Here is a 14,714-nt window from a genome sequence, read left to right on the forward strand (position 1 = left end):
TTAATCCAACCGATTAGGCTTGTAATCAGTAGGGTTACCTCTTGATCTTGAATTGCTAGAACGTTTAACGGCTAATTTGAGGTTTTGACCAAATTAGGGTTAACCACTCGGTAAATTGAATTGTTGCGGAAACCAAAATAGAGAACCGGTACCTAAATTGTTACCAAATTGGATTGTATATGGTTTATATGACCTAGATGCAAATATGAAATTCTTAAGTGGAAAAAGAGGTATAAGAAAGATCGGTACCAAAGTATACGGTATGGATTAAGGGAAGTATAAGCCCTAATATAACTCGAGTAAACATCTCGATTGTAAACAATGTTAAACCAACTATGTGTGTAATATAGGCGTAGGCTCGGTTGAGCAAGACCTTGCGGGACATTTTGAGACGTCTGAACCATAACTAAGCGGTACGCTCGTCGTAATCAGGTGCGGGGTTCTTGGACTTGTTTGATATTTCATTTTCAGGAATTAAATTGTTATTCGTTTGTCATGTTGAATGTTTGATTGTTGCATCATTGAATTGCATAAATCATTTGCATAGCCCAATCAAATTAAACTCGAATTATTGTGAATGAAATGATTTGCATGCTTGTATGGTTGCCATTTGTGTCGATCTATTATGATCTGATTTTGATTGAAAGTCACCACGGACTATGTATGTGAGCGGATTTACGAAGTTGAGTTGTATAGCTGACTTGGATCCGACAAATTGTGTGTGTGAACGGATTTACGAAGTTGAGCTGTATAGCTGACTTGGATCCGACGAATTTGCAAGGTTGAGCTGTATAGCTGACCTTGAGCCCTGGATCCTTCTAGCGCTTTAGGTGAACAGCCCTCAGTTTTCCCAATACCAGTTGGGACGAAGGGTGAGTGATTGTATTGATGTGTGATTTGGAGTCGTGGGTGACATGTGTAACGTTTGTGACTCGGTGGCATTCTCCTACGTGTTAATGCATTTGGACGGTCAATTGAATGTTACGAATATTGGAATGATTTCAAAGAGGATTTTCTTTATATGACTTGAACCAGACCTTAGTAAGCGGTTAAGCCAAGCGATTACAGATGAGTGTCAGATAAAGGGTCCAACTCAGTGGAACGTCTGTAGGTGTCAGTAACCCTACAGACGAGGGTTTGATAAAGGGTCCAGCTCGAAAGAACATCTGTAGTTGTTACAAGCCCTAATGAGTCGAGTTAAGCCAAATATGTGTTGTGTTTGAAATTCATCTTGAAAATTCTGTTAATTGTGATTCATCTGGTTGAATTGTTGTCGAGCATATGCATTCTTTTTATTATGAATATATATATGTTTGAATTGCTGTTGTATGGATTTCATTTCTGAATATGGAGCTTGATTGCAAGTCCAATAATCTAACTATGTCAAATTCGCACTGAGAATTTATTCTCACCCCCACCCTTCGGGTTACCTTACAGGTTCTGGTGCGTCCGATTTCGGGGAGGCACACGAGTAGCAGGCCGTTGGTAGTTTACCTTATATGACCCTAGAGATATTTTGTTGTATAATTCTAGGTTTAGCCTTTTGGTTGGTATCCGGATGAGATACTTTGTTGTATTATACTCTGACCAGACTGTGTACTCTGATTATATTTAGAAACTTGTTTTATATTGCTTATTGTCCTGATTGAATTGTTCATTGCCTTGTAAGTATACACGGTATTGTATGCTTACGACCGGGTACTGTTACGACCAACAGTCCATGTCTCCATTCAACAATGGTTATAACCTCTGATATATTTTGGATTGCCTAAGATGTTTAAAATATGTGTTTCTCTATGTCTGTAATATTTATCTCTTTCTATTTTAAATTCCTTATTTTTAAAAAGAAATACATAGAAAAAAGTAGTGCTATTTTGAGAACAACAATTAGATTATCATCGAATACACAAAAAAAAAAAAAAAATCTCTCTTCATATCCAATTTATCATTTTTTAGTTTCTTATAATTAAGGTAAAAACTTAATAAAAGCTTGTATAAAATATCTATTAAATATTATCGAAAATGTTATTTTGAGAGCTGAATTAAATAAGCTAAGTCATTATTGCATAATTTTAATGAATTGAACAACAAAAATAATAAGTAAAGAAAGAACAAATTGAATAAAATTTTCAATAAATATTAAAAAAGTTGTCTATGTGAAAAATGTGATAAAATCTATGAAATTTAGATGTCAAGGTCTAGCATCGCATAATAAATTTTATTAATAACTTCTATTATAAGTACTGCATTGATATTCTCAGTACATTGATAAAAAATGAATACAAATTAATTATGATATATAAAATAAAGTATTATTCTATTCGACATTAATAGATAAATTTTAATTTCCAAATATTTCTAATTTAATATAAAAAATAAATCTAAAAAATGTATAGATAATGATAACTAAATTAGCTCTCAAAATATAACAGCATTAACATTCAAAAAATAAAAAAGACAATAAACATGTTATTTTTCATTTTCTTTTAATAACATTTTTTTATTTTACCCATTTGATACAAATTTGTATTAAGTTTTGGACATAATTAACAAAATATAATAAAATATAAATTGGATATGAAAATAAAATTTTGTGGTTGTTTGAAAATAGCATTTCCAATAATATAATTGGTTGTTTCAAAATAGCACCACCCGATATAATTGAAACAATTATAAAGAAAGATCACCTTCAAAAAATAAATTTTTTGTATATTACAAAAGATTTATAGGGTTTAGAGAGAATAGAGGAAAAAACCCAACAAAAAAAAAGTAAAACGAGTAGGAATGACGGAGATGTGCATGATTGAATATTGCCCCGTTTCTTATATAATGTAAAACTATTAAATTAAGAATTTGATGGTTATGATGAATATATAATTTACAATTTTGTTCATCAGAGATTTTTTTTGCACTGTGACTGAGTAAGAATAATATTCTATTATATGATTTGTTTTCGTAATAATTATTATATAAATAATAAATAATATGACCATCTAATTGGTATTGATTTTCTCTCATATTTTATTGCAAGATTCATAAATATATATAAAATAATGAATGTGATTTTTTTTTTCAATCTCTTTATTGAAGTTTCTATTTAAATATAGAAAAAGAATTATTTTCAAAAGGTTTTTAACTATTTTTCTATACACAAGAGACTGTATGTAGTCTTGTTCACAAATTCTAAACATACTTATATCAATAACAAAATAATATATGCATGATAGATCATGTAAAAACTCTTCTCTCTACACGTGCAAAATTTCTCTAACTTTTAATTTTGAATCTACAAATTAATGGCCATTTGAAATTTTGATGTAAAATTCTAAATCGCAAAAGTATTGTATGGTATAACAAACAAAAAAAATCTCAATATGCTGGAGGCTATAAAGAAGCAAAAGGAAATTCGTCTTTAATAATAACAGAAAATTTGAAGAGTCAGTTGCTTAAAAATATGTTATATAAGAAAACTCGAAAATATGATTTTAAGAAATTATTTATTTAACCTTTATAATTAAGATATCTTTACGCATTTAATATGTATAAAAGCAACATTTTTTATATACAGACGATTCGGAATCTAAAGCGTATAAAATATTTTTAATTTTCATTGTTGTAAGTCAAAAGTTTTTTTTTTTCAAAATAGTTGAAAAATTAATACGTAAATATTAATGCTAGTAAAAGGTAGACAATAATTTCTATTAAACTATTTTTAGGTGAATGACAAGAAAATGGATTACTTCATATTTGCTGGAGTGCTCACCTAAAGTGAACTTATTTAAATTATTCTCACCAAATTTTAAAATTGTTTATAATTTTTTAAAAATAATTACTTTTTAAGTGGGGTATGCATTCAAAATTCAACTTCGAAGATTTATTATGAACGTTTAAAATCAGAAAGCTTGATATTTGTATTTAGTTATAAACATTGTCTAAAATGTTTGTCACACGTGAAATCGAAATGCGCTGCGATCAAGTGATTACGCTGAAATTTTTATTTCTACTGTATTCACACACACAAAAAAAACTAAAATACTTCAGTTTAGTGAAAATTCGAAATTCACTGAGGCCGTCAATTCATTTAGCGACTTCAAAAATTAGGGACCGTCAATTCACCTTGCGGGCCTTGTCTAAGATATAAATAAATTGACGGCCTTATTTATTTTATTTTTTTAGCAGAAAATAAGATTTCTAAGCACAGATTCTTAAGCAGAAAAATAGTCATAATTGCTTATGTTACTTTTTATAAGATCTCTAAGTACAGATTTCAAGATATAAAATTTCAGAAAAAAATATACATATATATAGAGCGTCAATTCATTTGAAGGCCTCTAAACTGGAGCTGCAGGGCCAATTAGTGGTTCTCAATTTTTTGGAGCAAAAGTAGTTTTCGAATTCTCACCAAACGAGAGTGTTGTAATTTTTTTTTTTTAATATGGTATAAATAAAAATTTCGGGTGATTTAATTTGCTATACCCCGCTTTCAGCGACTCGCATTGATATACAACGTCTAATAATTTGTGCGCCTTCATTGAGATCTGCAAAAAAAAAAAAAAATTTCTCTCATAAATCGTTAACGGTCAAATCCGTAATCCCACGCTGCAAATATATACGGACCCAAGGAAATTAGCACTGAAGGTTGCTTGTGTTTATATAAGATGAGATTATAAATTTTGTTACCAAATCGTCAATAAAAACAACTAGTCAATGGCTCGTGCTTACAGACTTATCAAAAATATTTCGATGCTGTAAGGATTAGCAGTTTGACGTCAAATTCTTATCTTTCTTGAAATCAATCTTCCGGGTGGATTTTCCTTGCAACTGAAGTCAACAAAAAATCATGCAATTTTTTGTTAAGAATATGTAAAACAGAATTACACTTCCGTATTAAGGAACAATATATCTATTTTTAAAATTCAAACAATTAATTGAATTGTTCAATACGATCTCTGTATGAAAATTTGCTTTTAGATTAAATTTTAGATTCTTTTTACTATTTTTTAATATGTAGAAAAATACTACTTTTAAACGGTGTAGAACTTATAGATCAAGTGATTTCTACCTATCTACAAAATAGTAATAAAAAAAAAGATTTACAAGTACATTTTCATATGATAATCATGTTGAATTATTCACATTAACTGTTTGAACTTTAAAATCAGAGATATTGATCCATAATATAGACGAATCTATACTATGCATAGTGTCATAGCCTCACTCTTCTGCAAAATTACCAAAAATAAGTTAGAAATTTTTAAATTTATATTATTTAAGCCTAGTAATTAACTGATAAAAGTTGTTAATTGTAGTGGGGCCAATGATGGATCTATTGAAGGTTATTTCTAAATTTCAGATCTGAGCTACTATATATAAACAAGAGATCTAGTTTTATATCATTCTCTTTGTAAAGAAAAAAAAAATGTTTCACCAATTGAAATTCTTCACGCAAACAATTGGAAATTACTAGATACTTTGTCGTATACAGAAAAAAAAAACAGTACATTGCTCTAAATTTTAGGAAGCAAGAAAACAGTGATTCAACTAGGAGCGTAAACGGATCAGATATTATCCAATTTCGTTCGAATCTGAATCTCAAAAATTACTTAAATTATCTGATTCGTATTCGTATCCGAGACTATTCTTGTCCGAAAAATTATAGCGGATAATGATACGGTTAGATTTTTAACTATCCATATCCGACCATTTACACCCCTAAACTACAACTAATGTACTCTATGTTCTTAAATTAATTATTAAATTGCATTTCATACCAATCATTTATTAAACTGCATATACATATATATTTTGTTGAACAATATAACACTATGACATAATTAGTGACTAATATTTTGATAATATGATATATATTTTATAATCAACAAACTTATTGTGAAAAATATTAGATCTAATTTATAAATGAAAAAAAAAATTTAGATGTTATTCTAGAATGTACATTAGTAATTTATTTTTAATTATAAAAATTATATTCATTTCGATCCATATCTGTCTGATATTCGATCAGAAGAATTACTTAAATTATCCGATCCGTATCTATATCCATATCCAAAAAATTATAACGGATAATGATATGATTTGACCACTATCATCTGATTGTTTACACTTTACACCCATAGATTCAACTATATGGCTAAGTTATAGAGACTCAGTTTAATGACCTTGACACAATCTTTTAATTTGAATTGGATTGGAATTTTGTAAAACAAACTCTAACAGAAGTTGGATTGGAATTTTAATTTGAAAAGGGAGATATCTGAGTTGTCTTGTGCCTACGGTTTGTACTAAAAAAGAAAAAGAAAACAACTTAGTAATATTGTGCTAAGTTGGAATGAAATATTGAAAAATCACCGGCATTTCCATAATTATAGGTGTTGGAGATCCGTAACAAAATCAACTCATTGGGGATCCCCTCTTCGGGTGCACTTAGCATAACTGTGATGTAAATTTGCGAATCTTACCCTTAGCTTTCTTTCCTCTTTATTCTTTACTGAACCATTTCCGATGCAAAATAGATACGGAAATCAGCGAGCGCGGCGTATCCTCTGAGATATTTCGACTTTTGCGCGACCACGTGTACGGTGCCTATTCGGGGATAGCGCAGGGCCAGTATTATTTGTGCTTTGAGATTCGTACAGAACGTATTTGAACGGTTGAGGTTTTCCACACAAAAAAACACACTCAAATTTTTGAGTCTTTGAGAATTGAGATATCTCAGAGGATGTGAATTCGAAACCAGCTGTGTACCGTTATTGCTACTTTTAGCTTTCTTCTCTAACGGCTATTTTTCCTATGTAACTATAAAAATAGGATTCATTTTGTGTTGTAAAATGTTGACAGATTGAACATTTCTGAAAAAATTGAAGCAATTAAATTAGCGATTAGGGTTTGCTCAAGAATCTCACGCAAGAGCTCACATAATCTGCCTTCCGATTCAGAGGTAAACAAAATCCTCAAAATTATATATCCCTCTCGCTATTTCTAAATTTTTTTTTGGTTTTGAATGAAGGCGTGCAGCACGTCTTTACTAGAGAGCTCCTCCGATCATATCTCCGAACGGAAGCAAATATAGGCAGTTAGAAATGGCCGATCCTGATACAACCCTCTGCCTCACGACTAGGCTACTCAATGGAAGTAACTACCGCACATGGAGTCGATATGTTATGATTGCGCTCGGAGGCGAAGCAAAATTCGGTTGGGTGAGTGGTGAAATCAAGTGTCCAACCGATGAAAAAGATCTCAATTTTCCCACAGAATTAAAAGAATGGAACAGGGTTGATGCCTTGGTCATGTTATGGTTACTCAATTCAATGGAACCCAATATCGCAAACCTTTTTCTTTATGAAGAAACCTCTGCTAAAATGTGGGAAGCCATTCGAAAAATGTATGGGCCGCCAAATAGCTTTGCTCATCTGTTTCAAATAAAACAAGAACTAGCCCAATTGAAACAGAAACCTGGCCAGTCGATTGCCGATTCCACACTGTTATTTAAATCAAAATTGGCTGAACTCAAGTTCTATCAGCCACCAACGACTGATTTGAAAGAAATAGAAAAGAGAATGGAACAAGAAAGTGTGTTTCAGTTCTTATTAGCACTTGACTCTTCCTTTGAACCAGTAGTTAATCAGATCTTACTCTCTCCCGAATCACAATCTTTGGAGAGAGCAATCAGCTTGGTTAAGCAATTTGAGTGTATCAAGAGTGTTATGAACCAAGCAAACTCTTCAATCGAAACCGAATTTGAAAGAAATGACATGGCCGTGACATACGGCGGAGGCAACAATCTGGTTGGTGGTGATCACGGCAGGGGGAGAGGTAAAGGAGGACCAACAAGCAAGTGTGAGCATTGCAATCGCACCGGGCATGATCAAGAAAGCTGTTGGTTTCTTCATCCTCATCTCAGGCCTAATCGAGATAAGAAACATGGTGTGACTGGAGAGGAACGAGAAATGTTTAATTCAAATAATCATACCGTGACCTCTGCCGCTGCCGTATCCTTCTCCAGTTCAAACGACGAGCAGCCATATCAGCAACATTTTACTGGTAACACCCCTGTTTTTACTCAAATTACAAATATATTGTTCCTCAAAATTCAATACAGCAATTAACTTATTTTGCTGTATGTAACAATCAGTGAATTTTCAGGAATTATAGATTTTAGATTTGTAACTTATTTTGCTGGTCAATGAGGTTCAAATACCTAGAAACAAGAGCGACACAATTTTTTGAAAAGCTGTTACAAATGTTTTGTACATTTTACATCTAATTTATTACCAGTCAATAAAATTTCATAAGAATTAAATTGTAATGTCATATTCTCATTAAAAAAATTGTTATATTTCAGGATATAGTCACAGAGAAGATGATTGGTGAGGAATTTCTGATAATGAGCTATATATCTTATGATGATGTAATCAAGCATATGTTGCTAAGAACTCTTATATTGCATTAGGAGATCTCACATAATGTATTAGGAGAACCTTTTGTATTATCAAATTTAAATTTAAATTATTGTAATGTTTGTCGTTTTGCAAAACAAAACATATTCTTGTTTTGCACTCAAAGTAAATCAAATTCTTCTTTTAAACTCATGCATTCGGATGTTTGTGCCTGGTTCTAACAATATTTATTGATTCGCGTGCTAAATTAGAATGAGATATTGAAAAATCAACTGCATTTTCTTATTATAGGATAACAATGAAGTCAATTGACTTTATATCTCTTCAAATAGCTCTGCAACTATTTTGACCCTTGTATTGTTGAATGTTGAACAAACTTTAATTAGCAGAAAAATAAAGCACGGTTCCATTGAGATAAAACACTTTTTTTTTTTTTTTCAGATTAGGTGAATTGTCCAACAATTTTATACCGAAATTTTTATTAATATAAAAAAAAAATAGAAAAAATTCAAAATCTTCACCATTTTCGGGTTATGTAGAGATATATCTAATCCGAAGAATAATTCTCCGAATCCAGCTCTTCTTTCTGAAAAATTATTCTCCGGATCCAGATGCGTCTTCGTTAATGCGGATCCAGAGAATTATTTTTCGGATTTGGAGTTTTGGAGAATAATTCTCCGGTTTTGGTTTTTTTTTATTAAATAAAAAATATTATGATTTATTTATTTTTTCTATTGAAATATGAGAAATATTTTTATATTTCTATGAAAATAAATGGAATACTATATTAAATTTATTAGAAAGACTGCGACAAATAATTTGGATCAACAATTTGTCAGACTGAATTTTTTGCTATTGTAAGAAAATTTAAAATATTTCTTTGTGTGTTACTGAAAAAAATGTTTTGAATCTAAGTTATTGATTCCGGTTCAAAAGTCACTTCCAAGTAAATAAAGCAAATATGATATGACATATTGACAGAAGCGAATGATTTAAGATCAAACTGTTTTTCAAAATAATGCAACATCTTCAATTTGAATATACTAGAAGGATTACAAGATTTTTTTTTATTTACTTAGAAGTGACTTTTGAACTGGGATCAATAACTCAAATTCAAAATATTTTTATTTTTATTTCCAATAATACAAAGCAATATTTTAATTTTTCTTACATCCAAAAATTCAGCATGCAAAATATTGATCTGGGTTATTTGTCTCAGTCTTTCTAATAAAATATTTATTTAGTATTTCCTCTATTTTCAAAAAAATATAAAAATGTTTCTAATATTTAAATACAAAATTAAATAAATCATAACATTTCTATTTAATTAAAAAAATATGGAGAATATTCTTCAGAACTTCAAATCCAGAGAATAATTATCCGACCTTTGGATTTAGAAAATTATTTTTCAAAAAGAGACGTTGGATCTGAAAAATAATTCTCTGGATCGAGTAGATATAAGTTCAAAATGGCTGTAGATTTGTAAATTTTGATTTTTTTTTTCATATTAATAAAAATTTCAAAATGTTATATAGGAATAGTAATAATGTTCGTGGCATGACACACTCGCCCTGGATCTACCTTGAGCAGTAAAAAAAAAGTTGATAGTTTATTTTTATATTTATTTTTCATTGTTATTTAACACTTGACTTTATAATAAATTAATTTATAAATTTATAAATTTGACATGTAAATGTATCACTTACGAAGTAGATCGGTTTCAACTGTTTTGATTTATCATTTGAAATCAATCCGACAGATTTTGAAGGGCTTGATGAGTTTGAGAACACCCTAGTTCCACTCTTTATTAAGTATATACAAATTATGCTTATAACTTTTTATGCATTAAGATTTAAATCAAATTATCAAACTCGTTTAAAACTAATAAATAATTATAATATATTATAAAATATAAGATGTTAACAACAAAATAATTGTGAGGTACTATTTTCATTATAGTTTTATGGTCAGGCAAGACCTGGTTGCTGTTGCAACTTGCAAGCTTAAATTTCAGTCTTGATGGCTAGGGACAGTTCTAAAATTTGAGACGGCAAACGAGATCTTGGACTTAGACATAAATTTAATCCTCTGTTTTATTATAATCTCTAAATTTTTTTGTAAGTTTCTAAATAACGCTATAGCGTTTTTGAAGTATAAAAATTATGATGCTATCGGTGCTATAGCGCGCTATAACAACGCTATATGGATATAGCGTCGTTTTTTTAGACGTTCCGCTATGACGCGATAAACGCTATTTAAACTTTTTTTTGTAATGAAAAAAAAAAAACAAATGGTCTGTAATTTTCAAAAGAAAAGGCAATGAAAGGCCGGAGAAAAGATAAAAGAGGAGGGTTCAAATGTCTCTATTTTTTGTGTCTCTATCATGCCTCTATTTTTAAAAACTTTAATAACTCAAAATTTAAATTATAAATGTCAAAATAAAACCATTAGATGTGATCTATGTTATTTTATTTATATGCTCATGCAATATTATCACATTTCAATTTTGATTTTATGCGAATTAATAAGTTCAAAAATCAACGTCTATAAATTATCCATATTAGTACATTTTTTTACAATCTCTTGACGACAATCAAAACAAAGTTGAAATGTCATAATATTTTACATGTGCATAGATAAAATGATGTAGATCATATTCAACGGTTTTATTTTGACTTTCAAGTTTCAAATTTTGAGTTATTAGAGTTTTCAAAAATGAAGGCATAATGGAGGCACAAAAAATGGAGATATTTGAACCCTCCTCGAGATAAAATGATGAAAATAGAAATAAAGTGAGAAAAAAATGCTACAGTTCTGGTGCATGTAAAGCAATAATTTTTTTTAAAAATTTTTCTCGATCACTTCTGCATGATCTTTATCTATAAAGTTCAATTTATTAATGAAAATACAAGACTTTAGTGTCATCCTTTTTTTTTTTTGAAAAAAAAATCGTAAATAATAAAAAGAAACCGTGATTCAAGTTCCAATTCAATTTCAATTAAAGTTGCGAAAGAAAATCTCAATTTTTACAAAAACAAAATACAAAAATCGCACAACTGCAATTCATAATTCTCATTAGTTTTTCGGCCTGAACAGTGAATTTGTTGAGGCATTTAAGTGAGTAGTTAATCCACCATAAAATTAAAGAATTTCCAACTGAAATGAGTCCGGATTCTCCGAAGAAACTCAATCTTTGAGTTTAGAATTATATTGTCAGATAAAATTTGGACAAATCTGGCCCGAGGTAAAATATCTTTAATATTTGTGTCAAAACAAATCTAGCGGTCCGGATCTAAACTCAAAATTTGAGTTACTTTATGTGATATTAGTGATGAATTCAACTGAAATGATGTTTGATGCAAGGCCTAACTATATCACAAGTCCATGTCATGCATTAATGATAGATCCGTACGTAGGCATTTCTCTTTTGACAGATACAACTTGGTAACAAATCTTCTGAAATCCTCGGAAATTTCAGGAATCCTGAAATTATCTATTCAACTGTCTATATATTTGGTATGTTTGGATGTAGCGAAAATAGCGGGAACATCGAGAACAGTGCTATTCTGATCCATCCAAACATACTTAGGAACAGTGAGAATAATGTTGTTCTCGCTATTCCTACAAAAACATGGAATAGCAAACTACTCTCTCAAATGTTCAATCTCTGTTATCGCTATTCTAAATATTCAATCCAAACAATATTCCAAATAGCGATGAGTTAGCGCTATTCTTAAATAGTAGCTATTCTAACTATTCTTAACAGTAGCTATTCATGCATAAAAACCGTCTGCTTTGAGATTCGTGTTTTAAAAAAATTAGACAGTTCGATTTTGGATTTCAGGATCCCTAAAATCTCCAAGAATTTCAGCCGATTTGGTTACATACAACTTGGGGCAAATTCATTGGTACGTAGCGTTAATTTGATTGGCTTTAACACGCAGCTCAAATTAATTAGATTCAGAATAATTAATGAAAAATCGTACCTGATATTAATCCAAACAAAAAGAACGAAGTGGATATTTTCTACGGCATTTCACAAAGTTTCTACTAAATTAAAGGCAAATTTTCAGTTCAAATAAAAATTTAATTTGATTTAACCCGTTGAGTTTGAATAATTGAAATGGATGGTTTTGGTCTCTAATCTATCCATAAGAGCATTCTACAATTTTGGTTATGTTGAATTGTGTGGGTAAAGAAAGTGAAGCAAAGTCATATTCGGGTAGTCAAAATTAGAGACCTATTCTAATTTAAGCGAATATTTTTTTTAATAAAGTTTGAAAATTGAGCTACTTCATTATTTTAATATTCACAAAAAAAATTGCATATGGACCAAATCATTGCCTATTTTCCATGTAGTTGACCATCTAAACAAATTCTTGGTAAAACCCAGTTGGTTCCAGAAAAAGAAACCACATGCAGAGAAAATCAATGGCCCTGCACCAGCATTTGATCTTCCCCTGATTTTTACTATAATCATTGACCACATTGAATCAGGATCTCTGTGTGCCAAAGCTTTATTTTCAATTCAAATAAAACTTGAAATAATAATGTTTGTACAGTTAAATATGAGCTTAATTAAATATCCATTATTCCAAGAAAAATATTCGGATTACCAGCCTTCCCCTAAATGGGATTGTTTGATGAGGTCAGAATATATAATCTGGGTTTTATTTGTTGGATTCAATTCTGGTTGTCTGCTTGTTGGCAATTAATTCTAAACCGTTGAAAAAAAATAAAAATAGAAAGCTTCGTAGTAGGGGTGGCAACGAGCTGTTAAAGAGCGAGCTAGGCCACACTCGTACTCGGCTTGTTAGTGTATCAAGCTGAGCGAGCGAGTTTAGATTTTAGGTTCCGAGCTAAAACTATTGCTCAAGACCGACTCGTGGCTTTTCTGAGCGAGCCGAGCTAGCTCGTTATTAGCTTGGCAGATTTATAAATTTGTATATTTTCTTTCCTGCTATATCTTAAATTTTCATCACACATCTTATCAATTATGGCTAAAGCAAAATAATATTTATATGACTAATTACTGAGGAGTACTCTTAATTCAACTGTAATTAAGCAAATCAACTACTATAAATTAAGTTTACAGCTAAATTCATACATACAAATATATCAAAATCCTAAATTCATACAAATATATTCACAGAATAAATTCATGCATACCAAATCAAACAAATTCATACAAATTAACTTAATTGCTTATAATTAATTTACACATTCCATATAAAATTATCAATCAACTTAAACACAGCCCAAAGTGCAATTGCCATAACACTGACTATAATATCCATAGACCATAATATCTCTAATCTGAAGTGAACAAATCCGATTAAACTATTAAACTATGTATATTAAATAGCTTGTTAACGACCGAGCTGGCTCGTGCCAAGCCAGGCCAAACTCAAACTCATTAATTATGGCTCGAGTATGTAGCGAGCGAGCTAATTTTAACTCGATCACTAACGAACAAGCTGTTACCGATCGAGTCATGAGCAAATACCAAGCGGGCCACGAACCACGAGCTTTTTTGCCAGTCCTACTTCGCAGGCATACAACTATTTTTTTACTGTTAAACTTAAAACATTATCAAACAGTCAAATCAAATGTCTTCCATTTATACCTTGTAATCATTCAAAACACAAATCTTTATTTGTGGCCTACTCCACTTTTTGAGGGCCACCCAATCAATATCAAGCAGTTGTATAGATCATTAAAAATTACTAGACAAGTAATTAATAAGAGGGCCTACTTTGTCAGTAACAAAAATAATAAAATTTGGCACGCCATACACGAGTACCCAACACAACCAATAGAGGATGTACACGTTTAAGATTGGTTGAATTTTGGGTGCGTTTAAGATATAATTCATTATAGTGGAGTTATGACATTTTGAGTTTATAATCAATACTATACTTCAAACTTCATTTAAGTTTGTAAATTTTTTTTGCGGTTGATTTTTACAGATTTTGCGAGTTTCATTTGCAGAAAAATAATATAGTATAATTAATTATTATTATAACTAAAAACATAAAAAATAAACCCAACAAATAATAACATAAATAAGTTCTTAAGAATATAAAAATAACAATATTCATATAAAGTATTCTGTATAATCCAACACACAAGATATTTTAACTAAGAATATTATTCATTAGACAATATATAATTATATTACATAGAAAAAAAATATTAAGCAACGTACAAAATAAACAAATTTAACGATGCATAAGCACAATTCATTTTAAAGTTATGTTGATTTAAAACCATAATTTAGAAGAGCCCTTTTAAATTACA

General features: G+C 30.2%; 1 protein-coding gene across 1 annotated transcript; it reads left to right on the forward strand.

The window, feature by feature from the left end:
* Positions 1 to 6,915: 6,915 nt before the first annotated feature.
* On the forward strand, positions 6,916 to 8,494 carry LOC144563543 (uncharacterized). The gene is made up of 3 exons (XM_078313039.1): positions 6,916 to 6,955; positions 7,025 to 8,058; positions 8,360 to 8,494. The coding sequence occupies exons 2-3, from the start codon at positions 7,098 to 7,100 to the stop codon at positions 8,386 to 8,388; spliced, it is 990 nt and encodes a 329-aa protein (XP_078169165.1). The 5' UTR covers positions 6,916 to 6,955; positions 7,025 to 7,097; the 3' UTR covers positions 8,389 to 8,494.
* Positions 8,495 to 14,714: the final 6,220 nt, after the last annotated feature.

The sequence above is a fragment of the Carex rostrata genome, chromosome 12, assembly GCF_964058835.1.
Source record: "Carex rostrata chromosome 12, lpCarRost1.2, whole genome shotgun sequence".
In the NCBI taxonomy this organism is placed as follows: Eukaryota; Viridiplantae; Streptophyta; class Magnoliopsida; order Poales; family Cyperaceae; genus Carex; species Carex rostrata.

What these genes read in the sequence shown, in the direction of transcription:
- LOC144563543 (XM_078313039.1), top strand. Translation starts at nt 7,098, where the DNA reads ATGGCCGATCCTGATACAACCCTCTGCCTCACGACTAGGCTACTCAAT. An exon ending in ATATCAGCAACATTTTACTG is followed by an intron (nt 8,059 to 8,359) that starts GTAACACCCCTG and finishes GTTATATTTCAG; the next exon opens with GATATAGTCACAGAGAAGAT.